General features: G+C 42.7%; 1 protein-coding gene across 1 annotated transcript in view; it reads right to left on the reverse strand.

Moving 5' to 3' along the window:
- Positions 1 to 17155, reverse strand: part of PDE6D (phosphodiesterase 6D) — a 34742-nt gene extending 17587 nt beyond the window's left edge. Inside the window, exon 1 of the mRNA XM_082287845.1 lies at positions 17028 to 17155. Within this exon, the coding sequence (XP_082143971.1) occupies positions 17028 to 17077 (50 nt within the window). The 5' untranslated portion in view covers positions 17078 to 17155. The remainder of the gene's footprint in view (positions 1 to 17027) is intronic.
- Positions 17156 to 20435: the final 3280 nt, after the last annotated feature.

Below are 20435 nucleotides of genomic sequence, written 5' to 3' on the forward strand. Positions count from 1 at the left end.
GAAAATACAGCATTTGTTCCTGCCTTAGTTCATATTAATTCAACCAGAGCTCCTGTGAAAATTTTATTTTCTTTTTACTTTTTAAGTCTGGACACTCAAGTATATTTTGAGCTCAAAAGTCCTTCAATGAATTCGGTGTATAGGTCATGCTCAACATCACAGGTTGTTTTTTTGTTGGCTTAAGACAAGTAGCCACCTAAGCTAAAAAATCTCCATCACTCTAAAAACTAGTGATGCCCCTGATACAAAGTTTCTAACATGCTTTAACCGACAAGGTTTCCTTCGACATTTCATTAGGCGTAAAAGAGAGCCCAGTGAAGGAGTGGAAACACAGCACTTTTCCATGTATTCAAATTGTCCTCAACACTGCCAGCTCCAGGAAGTGCAGCAATAATTTTGCAAAAGGCAGTCAGCAGTAGATCTGAAAGGACAAACTCTTGGGACAAATGCTTTGGCTGTTCACTGCTGGCAGGGACAAGCAGGCTCCATTTTGTACAAAGAGACCATCAATTTTGCACAGAATGACTATGAGTCTAAAGGACTCTTAGAGATGAACCAATATAAACACATTTTGCTTAAGTAAGTCCAAACAGCCTGGTAGCACCTTCACTTCATCAACACCCTCATGTTGGACTCCTTGAACACAAGATGACAGTGGTTGAGTAATTAAATTTTAGAGAAAGTTCCAAGTCTTGAAGCTGTTTGGTTAAAATACTAAAAATAAACCCCATGCTAGGCAGAGTTGTGCTTTCAGAACAAATGTGACCTGACCAGCTCTACAAGGATCCACAAATGGCCCTGTGACAGAGATACTCCCTTGCACTGTACTGTAATGGAACTATACTTTGGGATTAGTTGTTCCCGTATCCACCAAAGCTTCCCAGAGTTGGATTGCAAGCCGTCACTGCGTGGAAATGTCCACCCTGCTGCATCCTGCCTTGTTTCCTTTTTTCATTACATTCTTTCAGAATCTATTGGGATCAGAGGAGGACAAAGACTAAGCACAGTGCTGGAATAAAAAAAAAACTTCTGGAAAAAAGCAGTAAGTTCCCGCAGCAAGCTTTTCCTAACTTAACTTTGCTTGAAAAACTTACCAGTAGTTCCAGCCTCACCAGATCCTGCTGAGTATGGGCAAGGACTCATTTTTCACTCATTCTTATGCAATGCACAATTCTTTCTATACAATTTATTATCACAAACATTTTAGTGGGCAATCTTTCAAATCTTAGCTATCTACCTGTAACTGAACTCTTTAAACATTAGGCTCCATTCTTCCTTACACAAAATGCCATGAAGAAACACGTATTTATTTTCTTGGATCTCCTCCATTTGTGAAGGGTGTCTGAACACCTGACAGCCCTATTTCTCCACAGAGGCTAGTTCCAAGGAGAAGCAGCAGACCTGTCTCACAGACACACATTGCCACTGTAGCCCTGGCACCTGGAGACACAGAATCAGCCTGGACAGATCTGGCAGCCCCTGCAACACTGGTGCACAGGCCAGGAATATAGGCCAATGATAATGAGATGGGGCTGCACGCAGCCAGCCCAGATACAGCAGAACTTCAAGTGCTCAAGCTCTGTACTGAACCTCCCCAGTGAAATTCTGAGCCTCTCTGGGAGCCATTGCCCTTACCTGCTTTCTCCACCAGAGGAGTAACTTATAAAAAATACCAGCTACTGAGTTGCACAATGAGGTAAAACAACATTCCAGAAAGGGATGCAAACATACCTAGCAGAGCCTCAAATGAGCTGGTTAGATACTCAGCAAAATGGGAACTGAGTTTTATTTAGGAGAAACAAATCTATGGGGAAGGCAGTTTGTGTGGAGTGCATTTTAGTTCAACCAAGATGAGCTGCTTGGCTTTCTAGCGCTTGTTCTATTTATTCCTCTTCTCCAATCTTCTCAGTGTGACGTCTTTAATGAGGAGATCACAACATCCCCTATACTGGCTGGGGAGATTAAGCAACACACACACACACACACAACTAGAAAGCAAGAGTCTTTGAGATTTAACTCAAAATCTATGCTGGTTTGCCATAAAGATTTGACATTTAAATGACTGAATAATGTTAATCTTTCACTAATATTAGACTGATGTTATGAGGTATTACAGGATAAACCCAAGCCCTTTTCTTTTGAAAATGTATCTCCTTATCACTATATAAAAGATGTCTGTTGATTTTCCCCTGGGGATCTTCTGTTCTGGGAGATACGAATCTAATGGTGGACGTGCCCATGCCTAGGTGGCACTAGACCACAAAACAGGGAGCAAGGGGTTTGTTTTCATTCTCATAAAGCTCAATAAATACACTATTTATTACTAGAATAGCAGCTGATACACAATCAGAGCAAAGTCCATCTATTTTTGAAATTACCAGTGCCAGATTCTGTAGTATTTCTTTACAAGGTTCATTGGAATAACAAGGATCCCAAGAACACAATAGGGGTAATTAACCTCTAATTTCTATGAGCACAGTCATAAAAGACTGCTTTAGGGTGAGAAGCAGGAAGAGAGAAAAGAAGATCACAGTTGAAATAAAAAGAGAAAATTTTTCTTTTGTCAGTAGTCTGGCCATACTACAAAGCAAGCACAGACCACAGCAATAATTTTTTTTTTTAATACAAAAACTAACCGACAATCTTAGCTAGAAGTGCATAGCTGAATGCTCAGATTTGTGGCATTTTAATAAGTCTGCTTTAATTGCTTATTTTCTATCTCTTTCCATTGTAAGACAAAGATACCATTGAGGATGCATCTCCCCGATAAGGCAATCAGAACATGAGCCTGCAATTACAGTAATACTTTGCATAAAGGCTTCCCTTATTAATCCAAAAGAGCTCTATTTCAAAACCCACTGTTTTACCAGGCTGCCATTCTCAATAGTGCAAAAATTCTTCTGGATTCTTTGTGCCTGAATTCCAAGCAACTCAACTGGGCTTCCTCTCTTCAGAGAGCCTTTATTTGTTCTATTTCCAAGGATAAAAAAGGCATGGTACAGTGGCACCACTGAATGTCCAGCAGTTCAACAACATCAGGTTCTTCCTACTGTTCCTTTGGACTGCTGCCCATGTCAGAGATCAGCACCACGTAGTTCACACACACAGGATGCATGGACTACCCAGACACCTGTGTTTGTAAAGCCTCCTATTAATCATTCCTGTACTGCCATGAATTAACATTAAGTAGGTGATTAGTGTGTTAGCAGCCAACAGCCCTGCTAGCCTCTCAGGTGGGTACTGTTTCCTCAAGAATTTTATTGTAATTTCTGTTGGCAAAAAATATTCCACAAAGAACAAATATATATTCCATCTTTTAACGGAATTCTTTTTCTCAATCTTCATGAAACAAAACCCAAACAATCCCCCAAATTTAGCATGTAAGACATGACAATTCAACATATAGAGCTGTATTAGCAAGGACTGTGAAACAGGTCCTTGAACATCAAATTTAGCAACCAGGAGGGACTGTGATTTTTAAAAATCTTCTTCAGCAGAAGACTGGTCAGAGCAGAGTCAAGGAGTACAGATTTTGTACATTCGAAAGACTTCTTACTTCTGGTTAACTGCTCAAAGACTGGAAGAGGCTATGAGCACACTGCACTATTACTGGGAAGAGATCCTGTTCTGAGCTGCCCTTAAAACACTCCCTGCACAGGAGGGCAGATATCCTTAACTCTGGATATACAAGCAACTGCAGCTACCATAGAAGTCTTCAACAGCCATCATTTTAAGGGATTCAAGTGACCCTTTGTTGTTCTCCAGCAATCTTACGTAACTGGTGAATGTTTGGTACATGAAAGGAGGCATCTTTCATATCAAGAGCTCTTCACCCACGTCTTTCACATGAAGGACAGATAGTTGTCCCTACAGAAAGTTCTGCCCTTGAATTTTTTACATTTCTGATATAAAGTTGCTTTTGTTTGGTCTCTTGCTCTTCCAGGGAATCAGGAAAGAGCAGAAATAAAACTGTGCTCAAGAGCATACTTTAACTTGTGCTGCTGAGAACAAAAACTAGGCCAAGGAAGATTTCAGTGTTGCTGTCAAGTGGGGTTTCCACCTATACAGAACAAAGCAAAAAAATCACTATTGAAAAAGACTTTGTAGAAACATTTAGGGAAAAGCTGTAGCTCAGTCTTCAGATAGACACTTCTCAATTTCAGAGAGGTCTGTAAAAGAGGAAGAATTCATTTGTGCAAAGGACTTCAGGGACTCAGGGATTTTTATTTGGCCATGGAAACTTCAGGCTGTGTGTTAGCACTCCAAATCCTCCTCATCAGATCAATAAAGCCTGCAGTCATTACGTCTGATAGCTCATGCCTTCCAGGAAATGAGCTTGTGAGTTTTATTCTAATTGTTAAAAGGCAGGTGTTCACACCACCAAAGTCAACCATAAAGGGAGCACTTAAGATTCCTGTTGGCAGTCTCAAGAGAAGGCAGGAATAAAAAGGTCAAGCACTGGATTTCTCTTGCATTCACACACTGATTCCGTCTGAACTCCCCTTACTGAACACCTTTTCAACACAATGTCAATTTTTAAACAGTACCTTTCTCTGGCAATTGAATTAACTGAGAGTTTGTCACTGCACTCGAGTCAATCCAGATTAATGCACAGAGTGAATTTAGAGTTAATTATCCCTCATTTAACCTTTGCATGAATGTTCTTATTCTACACCAAGAGAGTCCAGTTCCAAAGTTTTTAAGTGACTTGGAACTGGACACACTCACCCAGGGATAAAGGTATGCACAGTGGGGAAATCAAACAGAAATGGTTAAACTGCAGTAAATTTTAAGCACATGAACAATGTGGTTTTATCTCTAATAGAGCTTTTTCCAACAACATTGTCACCTCCTCTTTGACACTGGGAAGAAAAGTACAGACAGTGCTTTATCCAGTGCAATACATAGCTACATCCATTCAAGAACTCCTGGCACCAACAAATTCCATAGTGCCCAAGCCCGTTGGCATAAAGATGGTGTGCATTCCCTCAGAGATTACAGCTCTGTGAGATATTCAGAAAAACAGGCCAGACAATTCAACTTCCTTTTCCAGGTGGGCTCATTTGCCCTTTCTCACAAGTAATGCTAGAAAAAGACAAAAATTAATGATATCCTGAAAAGATCCTCTTTACACAGCTCTGAAAGCAAATGCCAATTGCAGCCTTCGGGGAACAAGTGCTACTGCTGCAGTACATCTGGTAATTAGTCTGTAAGGGTTTCTGTTTATGACAAGAGTGAAAGCTAACTATTGCAGCAGAAGTAATACTGGCTGAACACAAATGTGCTGTTTTGTTCAGTCTCCCAGCTGTGCCCAGTGGATCTGCACCGGCAGGAATGTGATGCTGAAGCTGGTAGGGCAGAAGTCACTCAGTTCTCCTAAAGGTGGTTTACTCAAAGCACTTGATGCTGTTTTTGAACCTCTGCACCTTTAACTGCCCCACAGTATCTCACGCAGAGCACATCCCTCACTGTTTCAATCCAGAGCTGTTCTGTAACCAGGGATACATCTAGAGATCACCACGAGTTCTTTGGGAAAGCAACACAATATCCTTGAAATTAATTACAGAATGGCAAGGGGATTTAATCTTGTTGAGATTTTATATAAAACAGCATTTAGCCCTGGCACTCACACTCCACACCTAATAAACAAAATAAAAATTCAAATCAGCCAGAGAAACAGCTACAACAAGCACTTTCATGAAGTCCACAATGACAAATACCAAACTCCTATTTGCTGACACAGCACAGCAGAGGAACAAGCCACACTTTTCCTGGCATTAGCTTAAATGGTTCCTTGGATATACAATCCCTGTGGATAGTATTAGCCTGAATTTCACTGGGGCTACAAATACTTCCGTTTTGCTTATTTTTTTAACTTGAACTATGTCTGCATGAGAAGTGGGCATGCTTTATCCTTGCAAACTGTACAACCCTCATAGCCAGAAGGGTTGCCTGAACAAGAAGAGCATTCTCACTGCCAGTCACCCTGTTTTTCCAGACACAAACTGGCAGAAAATTATTATGAACACCCCCAATGTCAAGCTGAGGAAGTCAGTAAGGATGTGGATACTTAAGTGGATGTCAGTGGCCCTCTAGACTCAGAGGACAAGACCAAAGTGAGAATCAGATATAATTATTTAATGGGTAAGAAAAAGAAAAGTCATGGATCTGAGACACTAAAGTGGTTTTATCTCTGGAGTGGTATGCAGGCAGGACCACATGCTGCAATACAGATCAAATAATTTTTGGTTTTCCACTTAAAACTGACAGGACTAAGATTATTCAAGGAAAACAAGTTCATTATCTTGTCTCTTCTGAGGAAGGGAGGAAAACTTAGAGCATACAGACCAAGTGGAGAATGAAAGCAAAATGAAAATACAGTCAGGAGGGAATGATTGGCAGTTGCAGGAGGAAACGAATCTTGTGAATGGACCAGAGGCTGCTCAAAGTGGATGCAGAGAGGAGGAATAAAGGAGGATTTATGCAGATTGAAGCAGAACTTTCAAAAAACAATGACTCCATATCAGAAATACTACGCTTTTTTAGGAATCTCCAGAATATAAGAAGTGCTTCAATTGGCAGTGTGGACTAGTGATTTGACAATTTAACCATCCCAACACTTTACACAGTGTTCAACAGTATGGCAATCTGAAAAGAGAGAGAGTTGTTTGGAAAAGCACTACGGCAAAACACGAAAGTACAAGGAAACAATTCAGCTCCAGACCAGTTCCAGACCTCCTCTCCAAAATTATCTTGTTCTGAATGATGTACTTTGACCATCTTCTACAGCTCCAGTAACATGACCTACAATGATGTGAACCTCTGAGCATGTCACTATGATCACCATGATCTGGAAGATGCAGGGTCTGTGCCCAAACCAGCATCTCTCTGCTTTAGCATGCATTGGAATTCAGAAAATAACCATTATTGTGGGGACAGAGTAATGAAACCTCCACTGAAATGACAAAAAAAGCAATTACCTCTATTACTCTACCCTGTTTCCAAGCAGCTCTGATAGCTTTCACTGTCAATAAAATCGACAGTTATGTTTATACTAAAGTTTCAATTTTACTATTTTAACATGCTTGTAGCTGTATGTTAAATTTTCAGACTACATTGAATCAGATGTTTGCCATTTTAATAAATACCTATTAATATCTTTTTCAGCTCAAGCAATGGAATATCTTATTTCTGCTGTGAAAATGTACAGAATGTATAAATACAATTAGCTGTAATTCACAAGTTGATTCTTTCAATATAGGTATTAATAATAAAAAAATAAAAATTTACTTACTGAAAAGCTAGACTTAGACACAGCTGATACAAATGTTTATAAAATATTATATTAGTGTTTCAAAGTGTGGACTTCATAAGCATTTATGTTAAGGTGAATACTAACATGGAGAAGTTATACAGAAAAAGATGAAAAACTGCTATAATCAGCATTATCTGCACCCTTTACAGGTGTGCCTACATTAAAATATAGTCCTTTTTTATTTGAATTTGCACCTTTCCAAACATTCTACTGCCTCATTCACTGCATTTACAATTTCAGACCTGGCAACACTAGGACTGAGGCAGACAATGTTACTAAGCAGGAAAACAAGGTACTGTTTTATCAGTGCAAACAAACCAAGAGACCACCACGAACTGTGAAACATTTTCAGTTGGCCACTGGCAGGGCTGTAGTTATATGAGAAAAGAGAACCTTACAGAGGGCACTATGGCTGGGGGATCAGCAGTAGAGGTTTGTGCCACAGCTGCACTGCCTGGTTAATGCCTCCCTCTAATTTGTGTAAATGGGGAGAAGGTGGTCGTGGAGGGACTGCCAGTGGTGAGAGAAAAGGAACTTATTCTAGTGGCAGAATGGAAGATGTTTGGAAAACCAGGGAACCAGTGTTTCTTCCTTCCTATGAAACTAACCCTTAAGGTCAGTGTGGTAGTAGTATAATGCACTTCCATTTGAAGGAATTACAAGGGGAAGTACATAAAACAATTCATTTCTGGAGCTGTTTAAATACTGCATTTTAATGGCAACAATACAATTGTAATGATGCCTTGTGGATTAATGAGGGTGCCATAAATGAACAGCCCAGAGTGGATTGAGAAATTTACTGGCTTCTCTGTCTCTTTCTGGAAAGAGTATTTAAAAAAGAACATGCATTTGCTCTCCAAGGCTGAATAGGGTTTTTAGCCAATGATTTCCTATGTCTGGTTCATTGAGAGTTGCAAAGAATAGAGTCTCTAATGGTACCTGCTGCACGACCCTGTTTGTGACTTTGCCTGGTGACCAGGCAGTAACTTGTTACACACCACAGTAATGCTATAGATTTCTTGCACAGCTCAAGGGCAAAGAGAAAATTACTACCTTACTGATGTAATCTCAAATGCATTTCTCTTAAAAGAAGTTATGTGACCACAGACTTATCAATGTGAAGCTAAAATGCTCAACTAATAATGCTAAGCTAGGTTTTTAGAATTGGTGCTGGATAACTAAACATGGTATGTGAGAAGCCTCCTCAGGTAAGGTGGTGCTGAGTGTTGGAGAACACAGCACAACACTGCACTGAGTTAATCTGATCTGAGGCTGTGGGCATGACATCCAACAGCAGCAGTGGCTGAAGAGGACTCTGCTTACAGCCCTCCCCAGCTGCTTCTTACTTTCTCCCTCAAATTGAACAGCTGGGCTGTTGGTAGAACTGCCAACCAGCACAGGTCCTGTTCCTCAACCTGCTGCTGAAGTTGTTTGAGGCAGCAGGCAGGAGACTGCAGTTCTCATCTGAGCAGTTTGACTAGTAAATCTGAAAATGAGGCAACAAGCAGCTGGGGATGGTAACCCATGCTCTGCACAGCTGCTGTGACAGAAGCATGCAGCAAGAAGAATGAATGAGCAGGTATTTTTTGGATGTTCTCTTTGCTCAGAAGCAGCACATCACTTCCTGGACTGAGCTGTTTTTAAATTTCACCTGAAAGCCACTAAGGTTCAAGCAAAATAACAAACAGAAGGACTTTTCCCCTCTTTATTTCAGCTTCTGGGAAAGGAAGTAACTTGACTAGAAAAACAGTGAAATCTTAAGTCGGACTGTAACTGACAGGGCAGTATTCTAATGCACTAAAGAGTCTACTCTAAAGAGTTAAACTGGAAGTCAAATGTCTGAAGTACCTTCAAAAGATCTACCTGTGTTAATGGCTGGTAGGTCTTTCTTGGTGTCCAATTTCCAGATGGGTTGGTCTATTCCACCACATGACAGTACATTAATGGGGATAATGGCTGTTCTTCTACCTTCTCTCTCTACAAAACTCTTCCTTCAAGAGCAGTTGAGGGTGTCGCAGAACTCCCAGAAGCACAGTTAGCAACAGCTCATGCCAACACTTGAATCAAAACTGGGTCCTCCTTAGTGAGCGTTTCTGTAAGACTTTTCCCAAACACAAAAATTTTATTTAAAGCTGTGCAAATAGCCAGCTTTTCCATTGCCTCCTAAAATACAATTTCCTTTGACCTCCCAAACCAAAGTGACTTGACATTAACTCTCTGCCTCCTCAGCAGGCTGTCCCTGATCAGAAGTTTCTGACACTTAAAACATCAGATGAACTCTTGGCTCCAAGCATGTGTAGCTTTCCTTCTCAAAAGGCTTAAATTAGGTCATGTGAAGAGGAGGAAAGAGGCATGTAGGCAATCTGCTTTCATTGGTGAGTAAAATACACGATCCTCCCCACTTTCTTGATAAATAGGAAAAGATGGATATAATTAGGTGTCCTAAGGACCAAATAAGCTTCTGACTTGCTACAGAGCAGATGAAGGTTATGTACAGTGTAGCATACAAACCAAACCATATAAATAGTCCTCTGTAGAATTACTAAGTATAATGCCCTGCACTCTCAATCTCTAATGGAAGACTATTGCTCCTAGTTAGTTACAATCCTTTCAATCCAGGAGTGGATAAATTTAATAACACTATTCTTTTGTGCACTGCTATCCCAAAGATTGACTGAAAATAAAAAAATTATTTCCCTTTCTCTTTTTACCTAAGCCTGCCATTCTTCCAGGAGAATGTTGCCTGAAATTCTAGTCATGAACATAATCAACTCAAAGGCTCACTCATGACTGAACTAATCTGATACTGCTTCCCTTAAGTCTCTTCTATACATAACATTTCTGTCACACTGAGAACTCTGTTCAGGAGAAATGTGACAATGGAATCTTGAGTTCATAATCACAACTGAAAATCCTGGCTGTCAACTAGAATTTAGCAATGTGCAGTTGAGATCTGGTTCCTGAGAGAACCTTGGTTGCTGTCAGTTGTCTCCTGGACAGAGCCTCCCAATAGTCCTACTGTGTCTGCTTGGGCATCAGGCCAAATGGCATTGGAAACCTCACAGAAACACCCAACAAGTGTATGGGGACACTCCCTCAAACTGCTCTGGGAGTGATGCTACACAGATGACAAACCTGCTTCTGTAAGTGCTCCTGATGAAGTCTCAGGACAAAAAGGCAGCACTTGAGGAAGCTTTTAATATTCAGGGCTTGCTACTGTAGTTTATTGCACACTCAGAATAAACATATGATGTGTTCCTTAAGATGTGAGAGCAACAGATGTGCAAAAATCACCTTTCATGTGCTTAAATAACTAAATTTTATAAACTCTGCTATACTAATATGCAGAAAAAAAGGATGAAATTCAATGTTGCCAGGTGGACCTTAATAGATTATGATGTTTTCTGCTTGTTCCCTATACCTGGGAATGTAGCATACCTCCTATTTCTATACAAATGTTGACTACTAGATGTAAATGAAGCACTGGTTTATCTTTAATGGAGGCTCTGAGCTCAAATTTGAAGTTGCCTTAATTTCCCAACTTAGAGAAATAGAAGAGGCTTATCTTACATAAATGTAAGAAATACAGTAGCCTGCTACCTTACAAATTTAATGTAAAATTTTGACTCAACATTCTTTCTGGGAACAGCCTAAGTTCAGAGATAAATGTGTAAGAAGTCAAATCAGCTTCCACACTAAGGTTGCTTTAGCTAACAGAAAGCTTTTTTTTTTTTTGCCAGGGACACAGGAGCCACATCAGATGTCTATATTAAAAAACCCCTACTCTGAACAGTATCTGTTTAATTTGAGGAGTTTTGGATGCCTCCCCTGCTTCTTTATATCTGTGTAAGCTTGGCTTTTATCCTATATGTTGGCTGTGAAGATGCAGGAAAGGGGTTGGGGCAGGGGGGAAGAAGCTCTAACAGTTCTCACTTGATGGATTAAATTACTATCTTCTGCTCTGTGGAAATTCAAATACTGTAACAACAGATGAAGCATAAGGCACCAATGACTTCCAAGGATGCAAAGAGTAACTGATATCTTAGCATGATACAAAGGAAACAAGGGAAAATAATTTTACTAATGACAACTGCATTATTTTAAGTACTTCATTAGGTTGGCACTAAGCAAGCCACTAAAAATACTGAAACCATAATTCCATAAAATATTGGATAGGTAGGCTTTTGGAGAGATCAAAGGATAAATTTTAGATATAAAATTGTAACTACAAAGTGCTAAAGCAATATTGCTGATTAAAAAGAAAAACCAGAACTCCAATGTCAACTTACACTTTTAAGTTGATGTCAGATGTATTCTCTGTGGCACCTGGCAACTCATTTGTATCCTGTGATGCCCCTTCCACTGTCAAGGGCACAAAGCCCCACTTCCAACACTACGCATGGACTGCATTAAATCTGATAAGTAGACAACTGACTGTAGCTCAGATACCAAGTTAATGCAAATCACAGGTTAAGCACCATTAAATATTTACACTTTTTTCAATGAAAGTTAACAAGGGGAGGACATGAAGTTTTGGTGCTCGCTAAGGAACCAGGCAGGTAAAACCAAACCTGTTAAAATTGCTCCTGCTTTATTTTCAGGTGTGCCTCAAGACTCAGTCATAAGAAACATGATCACTCTGTGTTTAGCATACCAGAACTATAGATCATTGCATCGTGCAGTACTTCTGTCAATGTTGAAAATAATTCTGATATGGTAAACGTACCTTGACTACCATCAGATTCAACTACCAACTACAACCTGGCTAAAGCTTCTATGTGAAACTCTGGTCTCTGGAACAAAGATCTCTCAATGCTGCCAGGGTGAGAACTTTTTCTGAAGTCAGACTAACTGGGAACGTGGACAACTCCTGCTTGTAAAGTATTTTAAGTTTTGTAGAAAGTAAGAGGGGTAAGAGGGTTCTAAAAACCAGAAATATGGATGAGGGAGAACAAAGTTATGTTTTCTAGGGTATTTTAAAATTGCATTAGAACAAGCTATGTGCAATTTCTGCTTTGGGTCTCTACAGAGTACATGTCCCAGCTTCTGGCCAGTCCTGTTCCTTCTTTTGGCTGGCCACTGTCTCCTTTTAACTCATGAATTTGATGCTTCATCTTTCTATTCCATTGCAAGGAATCTAAACAGAGTGAGATCTGAGGAAGTGCACAGAGGAAACCTCAAAACAAAGGGGAATCGTTAAGCCAATTAAAGCTGCGACCTTGTTAGTTTTGTAAACACTGCAGCAGGTAAGCATTTCAAATTAATAAGCTGCCAAAAATCCACCAGCCTAACAATTAAATTGGAAACTCAATTCCATGTTGCTTCCAATTAGATTTCTCAGCTTTGGAATGCTGCATGAAACTAGTTCAAAACCTCAGTGACTGTTCTAGGAATTGATGGACAAGACTGTCATTCAGTTCCTCTGTGTACAGCAGACCTGGTCGAAGTTGGAAGTTTCCCTGTGTACAGAGTAATATAAAGTTCACAGATACTCTTAATGATTTCTGTTATATTTTCACTACAGCCCTATCCATCTTTGTAAGAGGATAATGCTCTGCTAGAAAGACAGAAGAACAATGGTGAGAATAAAGCTGGAAAAAGCTCTGGGAGCCAGGAAGATGTTGCACAGGGAAGTCTGAGGACTGTAGAAAAATAGGCCAGCCTTTGACATGAGAAGTTTTACCTGCAAGTGTTGGAGTGCTTGAGCAACAGGTGTATGTTTACACTGACCACAAACACGAGTTTCATAACTCTGTAATTGTTCTGGAGTTAATACTGTCAGTTAATGCTGTCTCTTCATGCTTACATTGATCATATTAATTTGTTTCAGGAGACTTCTGAAGGATAGGCTACTGCACAGCCTTAAAACGAATTTCAAAGGAAAAACTTACCCAAAACTGATAAACAGCTACAGGACAATTAACACTATAGAAATTCTGATAAGACTCCTCTGTACAGAAGCAAATAAATAGGTGATATCATGTTTGACTTGTAAGATTTAAAATGGAAAGCAGATGTCCTTACTCCTGTGTTGAGAGGCAAGACATGGCACTTTAAGCGTGCTATGAGAATCAACCGACTTGTTTGGGTTTTCTCCTCCTTGCTGTTCTGACTGAAACCTCACAGAAAGAAGCGCTTAAAGAAGTGGGACTGTGGTCCCTCAAGAGCTGGATGTGAATCTGCTGTTGCAAACTATGACTGGGTACTTCTAATCTACGGCACGGATGCTTTCCAAATGCTGGCAAACCAAACCAAACAGGGTAACTGTCCATAGGGTCCTTATTCTAGTGCGCCTAAAAAAAATAATTCTGTGCTAGTTCACCTCAGAACAAAGGTAAAGAGGCAACCCACAAATTGTCAAGGAAGTTGTTGAGGGGGAGCCACCATAATAAAACAACCCTGAACTCTGACTGTTGAGCAAGTACATCACTGGTGGTACTTTCTTTTGATAAAGGATGCTAAATATGTACATTTATTAGTACACACTAAAGATAAAATGACAGAACAACATCTGAAGAATGTGTTGAAAGGGTATGTGAGGGTCAAGTAAAATGCCCTTCTGTAGCTTGACAGAGTAACTGTCCCATCTTTCAGAGGATAAAAGGCATAATCTAATTTCATGCATTTGAGATCACAGGACCAGATGTGCATAAATACTTGCAGAAATAAGACTTGGCTAATACTTCACACAAATGGATCTTCAGTTACCAGCTGAACTGATGTTGCTTTTAGCCAAAAAAGTGCATTTTCATAGTACTAAACTACCTGTAGATATTGTGTGGGGTGTAACAACTGCTGTTCAAGCAAGTGCCTTTAGGATAGTTTGTTGATAAACACACTTACAAGGTCTGTTAGCAGATATTGTCCCTGAACAAGTGACAAGCTCTAAGTGTTTGCTGTCTGCTTTCAAAATTTTTCTGCACCATATTTACCGGACTGTTAGTGGTCAATTTTAACTGGTGCCATAAAAATTCTTAGTACAAGTGTAATAAAGTATAATATTCTCACTTGCCTGCAAGCATCAAATATATTTCCCTTGGTTTTAATATTTTTAAAATAGCAAAATCCATGAGAAGAGGGAAAAAATGTTTATGGCTTGAATTTTGGGACATTAGTCACAACATGTTTCTGCACTACTGTCATAGAGGAAGGAAAACCTATCTTTGCATTGAAATTAGAGCGTGGATTTAGGCTATAATTTAATTCCACATGCCCCAATCATCCAGCATGCCCCAATGAGTAGGAAAGCTTGCAATTAACCCCTTCTCAGGAACCACAAGTAAACAGAATTGTTTGAGGAAACTCTGATTACTCAACGTGAAGTGGACTTCCAGCTAGAGTGCCTGCTGTTGGGTTAAAGTTAGCAATTATTTTGGAAGCCTGATTCCTCAGTGATGCTTTTGGCCCTAGCAACTGTTCTTGCCTCCCAAGGAATCCCCTGCACACAGCCCCTGAGTGCAATGTCATGCTCCTCTCTTGTGCTAAAAGCAAGCTCAGTTTGAAGTGCCAAGTTTGCAGGATGTGCTTAAGTTGGAGTTGAACTCCCTCCCTCATGGGAGCAGAGGAGAAAGGTTTCAAGTACTAAAAGTATAAACTGAACAGTTTCTCAGAACATGTTTCTCTCTTCCTTTCTATTAATTGAGTACATGTAGCAAGAGGGTGGGTGGAAGATAAAGCACCTCTGAACTGTAATTCTCTCTGGAACAAACACCAGCCCTTCCACAAGGGATGGGAAGTCTGAGCTGATGTCTCCCTTACAGGGAGTGTGGTCACAGCTGGGCATGAGCAGTTTCCTGTGGGGATGGTGTGGTGTCTCAAGGCTTCCTCATAAATGAGGAATGTCTGTTCAGCCACTCTTCTGGTTTACTAAGGGCAATAGATGTTTTCCAACTATTTCAGCTTGCTAAAAGTTTCAGTTATTAAATGCTTCTGCAAACTTTCCTGTTTGTCAGACTTTGTACTACATGGCAACTATGAAACTACTCTACAATGTTTTCGGAGAAGTGCAGTCCAGATTTTTCCTTAAACTGTCCTGTCAGAAGTAAAATTTCTTTCTTTTTTTTTTTTTTTTTTGCAAGGACAAGCAAAGGATGACTAGACTTGAGACACTTCAACACAGACTGCAGAGTACTTCTAATAAAGCTTCTTGTCCATGTTATAACTGCTTGAGATCATAGAAGTTTGTTGTCTGACATCCTTCCTCTCAAAGAGCAAAAAGTATTTTCTCTTTAAGACAGCAAACAACAAAAAAGTATTGTTTCATTCAAAGTTGGACAAAGGCCTTTATGTAAATTCTGCTATCCAGCAAAGACTATGTAGAAACACATGCAAAAAGCACTTAAAAGTTTGTTCCCTAGGCTTAACTTTCAAGGCACTCCTCACTTCTACCAACAGCTTAGTCTGGTCTTGTCAGAAGCTTGTTCTAATTGCCTGCACAAAAGGGTTTTAATTTATGTTTTGACAGCTAACATACTACATCTTCATAAATACAAAGAACTGTCAATAATGCCAGCGCAGAAGCAAAGGAACCAGATGCAGTACTAACAGCTGGGGGAGACTGCAGTGATTCTATAAAAAGTTAAGAAAAGCATCTGCTTATAGTTTGATAACAGCTATCTATCTAAATCCAACCTAGAAAATCAGATTCTGCTACAGCTGGCATAGAGATTATGTACATCTCACTGAAAAAAAAAAACCCACCACCCTGTTTAGAAATTATAGGTTCAGATCTAAAGGATATTGCCTTCACTTCTGTCCTTTTTATTGTAAAAAAGAAATACAAACCAACTCACAACAATATTCTCATGTCTAAAGGTCAAGATAGCAAGCTTACATTTGCCTTGTAAGCTTAGAAGAATTTACTACAGTAAAATATACCACATGTAAAATAAAGCTACTCTATTTCTCACACTCAGTCTGAACATGGGCCTTTAGGTTGAGCCTTTCTCTACTCTGCTGAAATCCTGCGTTGGAAGGTGCACAAAGGCTCTTGCCTCTCTTCCAAGCTCAGATCTATCTCATTTCATCAGCTTTAAATTCACATCCAGGTACCACAGGCATAAAATCAGAATGCTTTTTGAAAGCCGCAACATGAAAAGTTTTTAAACGAACTGCACAAAAAGGCATTTACACGCAGAATACGTCAGCAATAAAAGACACTGCACGACCAACACATGTGCCAGTACCTCACGGTATGACAAGGAACAAGGTGTTTAGTTGCTCCTGGACCTGACGACCAGGTATTTCCTTTCCAAGCAGAGGTGCTTAAGCGCAGGCCGGAGGGAAAGAGATCCTCCTAGCGCAGAGCTACTTCACCTGCCCTCTGTAAGCTGTCCTCGCTGCGGGCGGGGAGCTCCCACTGCCCAGGGCCGCGGCCCCCGGCCCAGTCCCTCTCAGCGCCGGGCAGGGGCGGTGGCCGCCGCCACCCTGCTGGGGACTTTGGCCGCCGGGACCCCCCCGCCCACGGCACCCCACAGGGCAGAGACGGGACCCCGGCCCCGGCGTCACGGGGGCTCCTTCCCTGTCCCCCCGCCCCAGTCGGCTCAGAGCCGGTCCCAGCCCTAAGGGACCCTCCCGCCACCGCCGGAGTGCGGACGCCATTGAGAACCGCGTTGCCATGGCAACCCCCCCTCCCGCCCCGGGGGCCTCGCCACAGTGGGGCGGCGATCCCCGCGCCCCTCGCGCCGCCTCACAGCCCCCGCACGGAGGATACAGCTTGAAGCCGCGGAGGATCTCCTTGGCCCGCTCGTCCGTGGCCGACATGGTCCTGCCGCGCCGCGGGCGGGCGGACGGGGCTGGGCCGGGCCTGGCGGGAGCGCGGCGGTGACAGCGGAGCCTCAGGACCCCCCGCCCCTCCCTCCCGCGCACCCGCCACTGCCCGGCGCAACCAACCCCAGCGGCCGCCCGCCGCCGCGCCGACCAATCAGCCGCTGCTGCTCCCTCCTCGCCCCGCTTTCTGGCGTATGAATGACAGCGCCAGTGACCAATCAGACAGCGCTCTCCCTCATTCAAGGGTGGGTGCGCAGCGGTCGCCCAGAGTCTTCGGTTGGGCCTGACGTGGCCGCGATGGAGGCGCCGCAGGGTGGCCGGGCAGGGGGAGCGGACGATCCCCGGGCCCGGGAGGCCTCAGCGGGGAGCAGTCGAGGGAACGAGGAGCCGCCACGGGCCTGGCCAGCGGCGGCCGAACATCCCCGAGCCGCTGGAGCTCGGCTAGCGCTTCTCCCCAGGCAGTGGGGGTCCTACGGTTTCGTCTTTGGGGCTGCTCGGCGGAGCTCCAGCCTTGAACTCGGGTGGTGCCGGGGATCCGGGTGCGCAGAGCCAGAGCAGCTTCTGCTGGAGACCTTCAAAACCCACCTGGACCGGTTCGTGTGTCATCTGCTCCAGGTGACCCTGCCTTGGCAGGGGATTGGGCTGGATGAACGCCAGAGGTCCGTCCCAAACCTGACAGTTCTGTGATTCTGCGCGTACCGAGGCCGGAGCCAACAGGACCAGCATTGTGGAGAAGGTTTAAAATAAATAGCGTACTACCCCCTGGAACAAAAGCAGCCTTCTTTGTGCTGCAAAAATTTGAATCACAGAGCAGTTTGAGTTGAAAGGGACTTAAAGACCATCCAGACTGGCCTCGAACACATCCAGGGATGGGGCATCCGCAGCTTCACTAGGCAACCTGTGTCAGTGCCTCAACACACTCACAGTAAATAGTTTCACCCTTATATCTAATCTAAATCTGCCTTTTGTCATTTTGAAGCCATTCCCCTTGTTCTATCATTAGGTGCCCTTTTGAAACATCCCTCTCCAGCATTCTTGTAGGACACCTTCAGGTACTGAAAGGCCTGAGTAGGGTCACCCTGGAACCTTCTCTTCTTCAGACTGAACAATGCAAATTCTTTCAGCCTTTCCTCATAGGAGGGGTGCTCTAGCCCTCTAATCATCTTCACGGCCTTTATGTTTGTGTAGCAGAGTTGATTGTGGGGGGAAAGTCAGGTTTGTTAGCACATCCCAGGAGCCAGGCTGCCCTTTAACCTGAGCAAATTAACCCCTCTGTTAACAATCTGAGTGCAACTGATTAAAAAGCATTAAGTCATGGTAAAAATAAAGGCAGCAGTTGTAACCCAGTCCTCAAAAGAGGACCAGTGAACAGTCAGGGTGCCATCAATACACTCACTCATGGCTCCACTTGCCTCCAAATCGGCCAGAAGTGGAGAATGTGAGCATTAATAAAGGCTGCATTTAATGTATAAGGACAAGGCCACTGCCAGTATCACCAATAAGAGATCTTAATAATAAAAATAGGCAGCATTTATTTCCCTGATGCATGTGATCCATGCTCAATTTCCCACCATCAGTTTAAGTGTATGAAGGGGTCGTTTTGAGTCTGGGAAAAGTGCCAGGGGTGAGCTGTGCAAACATATATCTATGTTTTATTAAGAGTCCATCCTGGATTTTAGCTAGGCTGTGAAATTCCATGCTGTCTAAGGAGGAGGGACTAAAGATCACCAAGGAGAAAAGACTGACGAGGAGAAAAGGAGAGCAAGACAAAAGCAGACCTGAAAAAGGCAGAAACAAATGGTCATATGTAGGGGATGAGCCTGCCAGGAGGAAGTAGGACATACTGGTTTACAGAAGTCATAAGGAACTCAATCCTGCCTCTGTTCAGGCTCCTCAGAGATGAAGGAGCCAGAAACCAAATGGATCTCATGGCAAGGAACTCTTGCAGCTTTGAGGGGCTTCTCTAGCACAGGGGTAGGGGTGTTTGTGGAGCTTTGAGTTGGAGCCTTTGTATTTCCTGGCCAAGTCTCAAAATTCCCAAATTCACCTTGCTGTGCAGGGAAGCCCAGGCCTCTCATTCATGAGCTTGAAAATCACAAAAGAGCTCATGGCTGAAGTGAGAAGCTCTTGTGACTAGTGCAGGGCCAAGCAGCAGTGGAACATGTGACAGCACAACTCAGAGTGACAAAAACCCTGGGATCACTCAACATCCCTGGGCTGCATTAACACAAAGAGCACTCTTGAGCACATCATCTTAAAAATCTGCTTGCAAGAAAGTTGCTGCAAATCCCTCTATCCCTTGGTGCCACCTGGAACTGAAAACTTTTCCTTCACATCTCTGGCAGGTGTGGCAGTTTCTGAGCTGCCACTGCAGGTGAGAAGATGCCTCCAGCCTGCTTTCTGCTTCTCCAGCAGCTGTTCTCTCAAGGTGCAGGTAAAGGACCTGGTGTTTCTGCAGAGCAGCATAACTGGGAGATAGTTTAATAAACTGGAGCTTCCTCCCACCCCACGCCTGATAGAAGAGGTTGTACAACTTCACATCTACAACCACCCAGACATCACTCCTTGTGGGGCTGAGATGAGGGTTCAGCAAGCAGCTTAGCCCCTGCATCCTGGGAAAGAAAGAGTTTGGAAACTTTTCAGTAGGGCCTGGGAGCTCCCCTCACCGTGCTCTGGAGGTGTGTGCTGGCAGCTGCAGGGGTCAGAAGGCTGGAAGGAAGGAGCATGAATGGATGAAGCATGGTGGAAGCACACACAGGTGAGTAATGAAAGATAAGGAAAAATATAAGAAACACAACAGTATTTTCACTGTTGGCCCTCTCCTTGGTGAGGCCAGGTGTCCTCAAAGTCTGGGGGTCCAGGACCCCACTGCTTGGGGACATTACTCTGGCAATGCAGGGAAAGAAGGGGAAATAAGGTGAATTATCTGCTGCCTAAAAGGGACCTGGACTGCAGAATCACAAGGGGAAGAGATGGGGCGAGTCAAGAGATAATGCCAACATTAAAAGATAAAATGGATTAACATCTCCTGGCACACAGAGAGCTGCGTGGGTGGAGCAGGAGGTTGCAATAGCTGTTTAAAAGGGAATGAGGCAGCTGGACATCCACATATTTTTCCTCTTAAAAAAAAAAATCCATCCCAAAAGCTGAGCTTAGCTGATGCTGTCCTCCAGAGTCCAGGTCAGCCAGCCAGGCTGGCTGTCAACAGTTGGGAGGTATCAGGACAGGCACTCCTGGCTGACCTACATGGGGCTAACACCTGATTTTTACCCACAGGCTCTAGCAAAAGGTTGCAAAACCAATCCATGGAAAATAGCTCACAATCATATATTTCTATTTCTATTTCAGCCTG

Source organism: Coloeus monedula, assembly GCF_965178545.1.
Source record: "Coloeus monedula genome assembly, chromosome: 10".
In the NCBI taxonomy this organism is placed as follows: domain Eukaryota; kingdom Metazoa; phylum Chordata; class Aves; order Passeriformes; family Corvidae; genus Coloeus; species Coloeus monedula.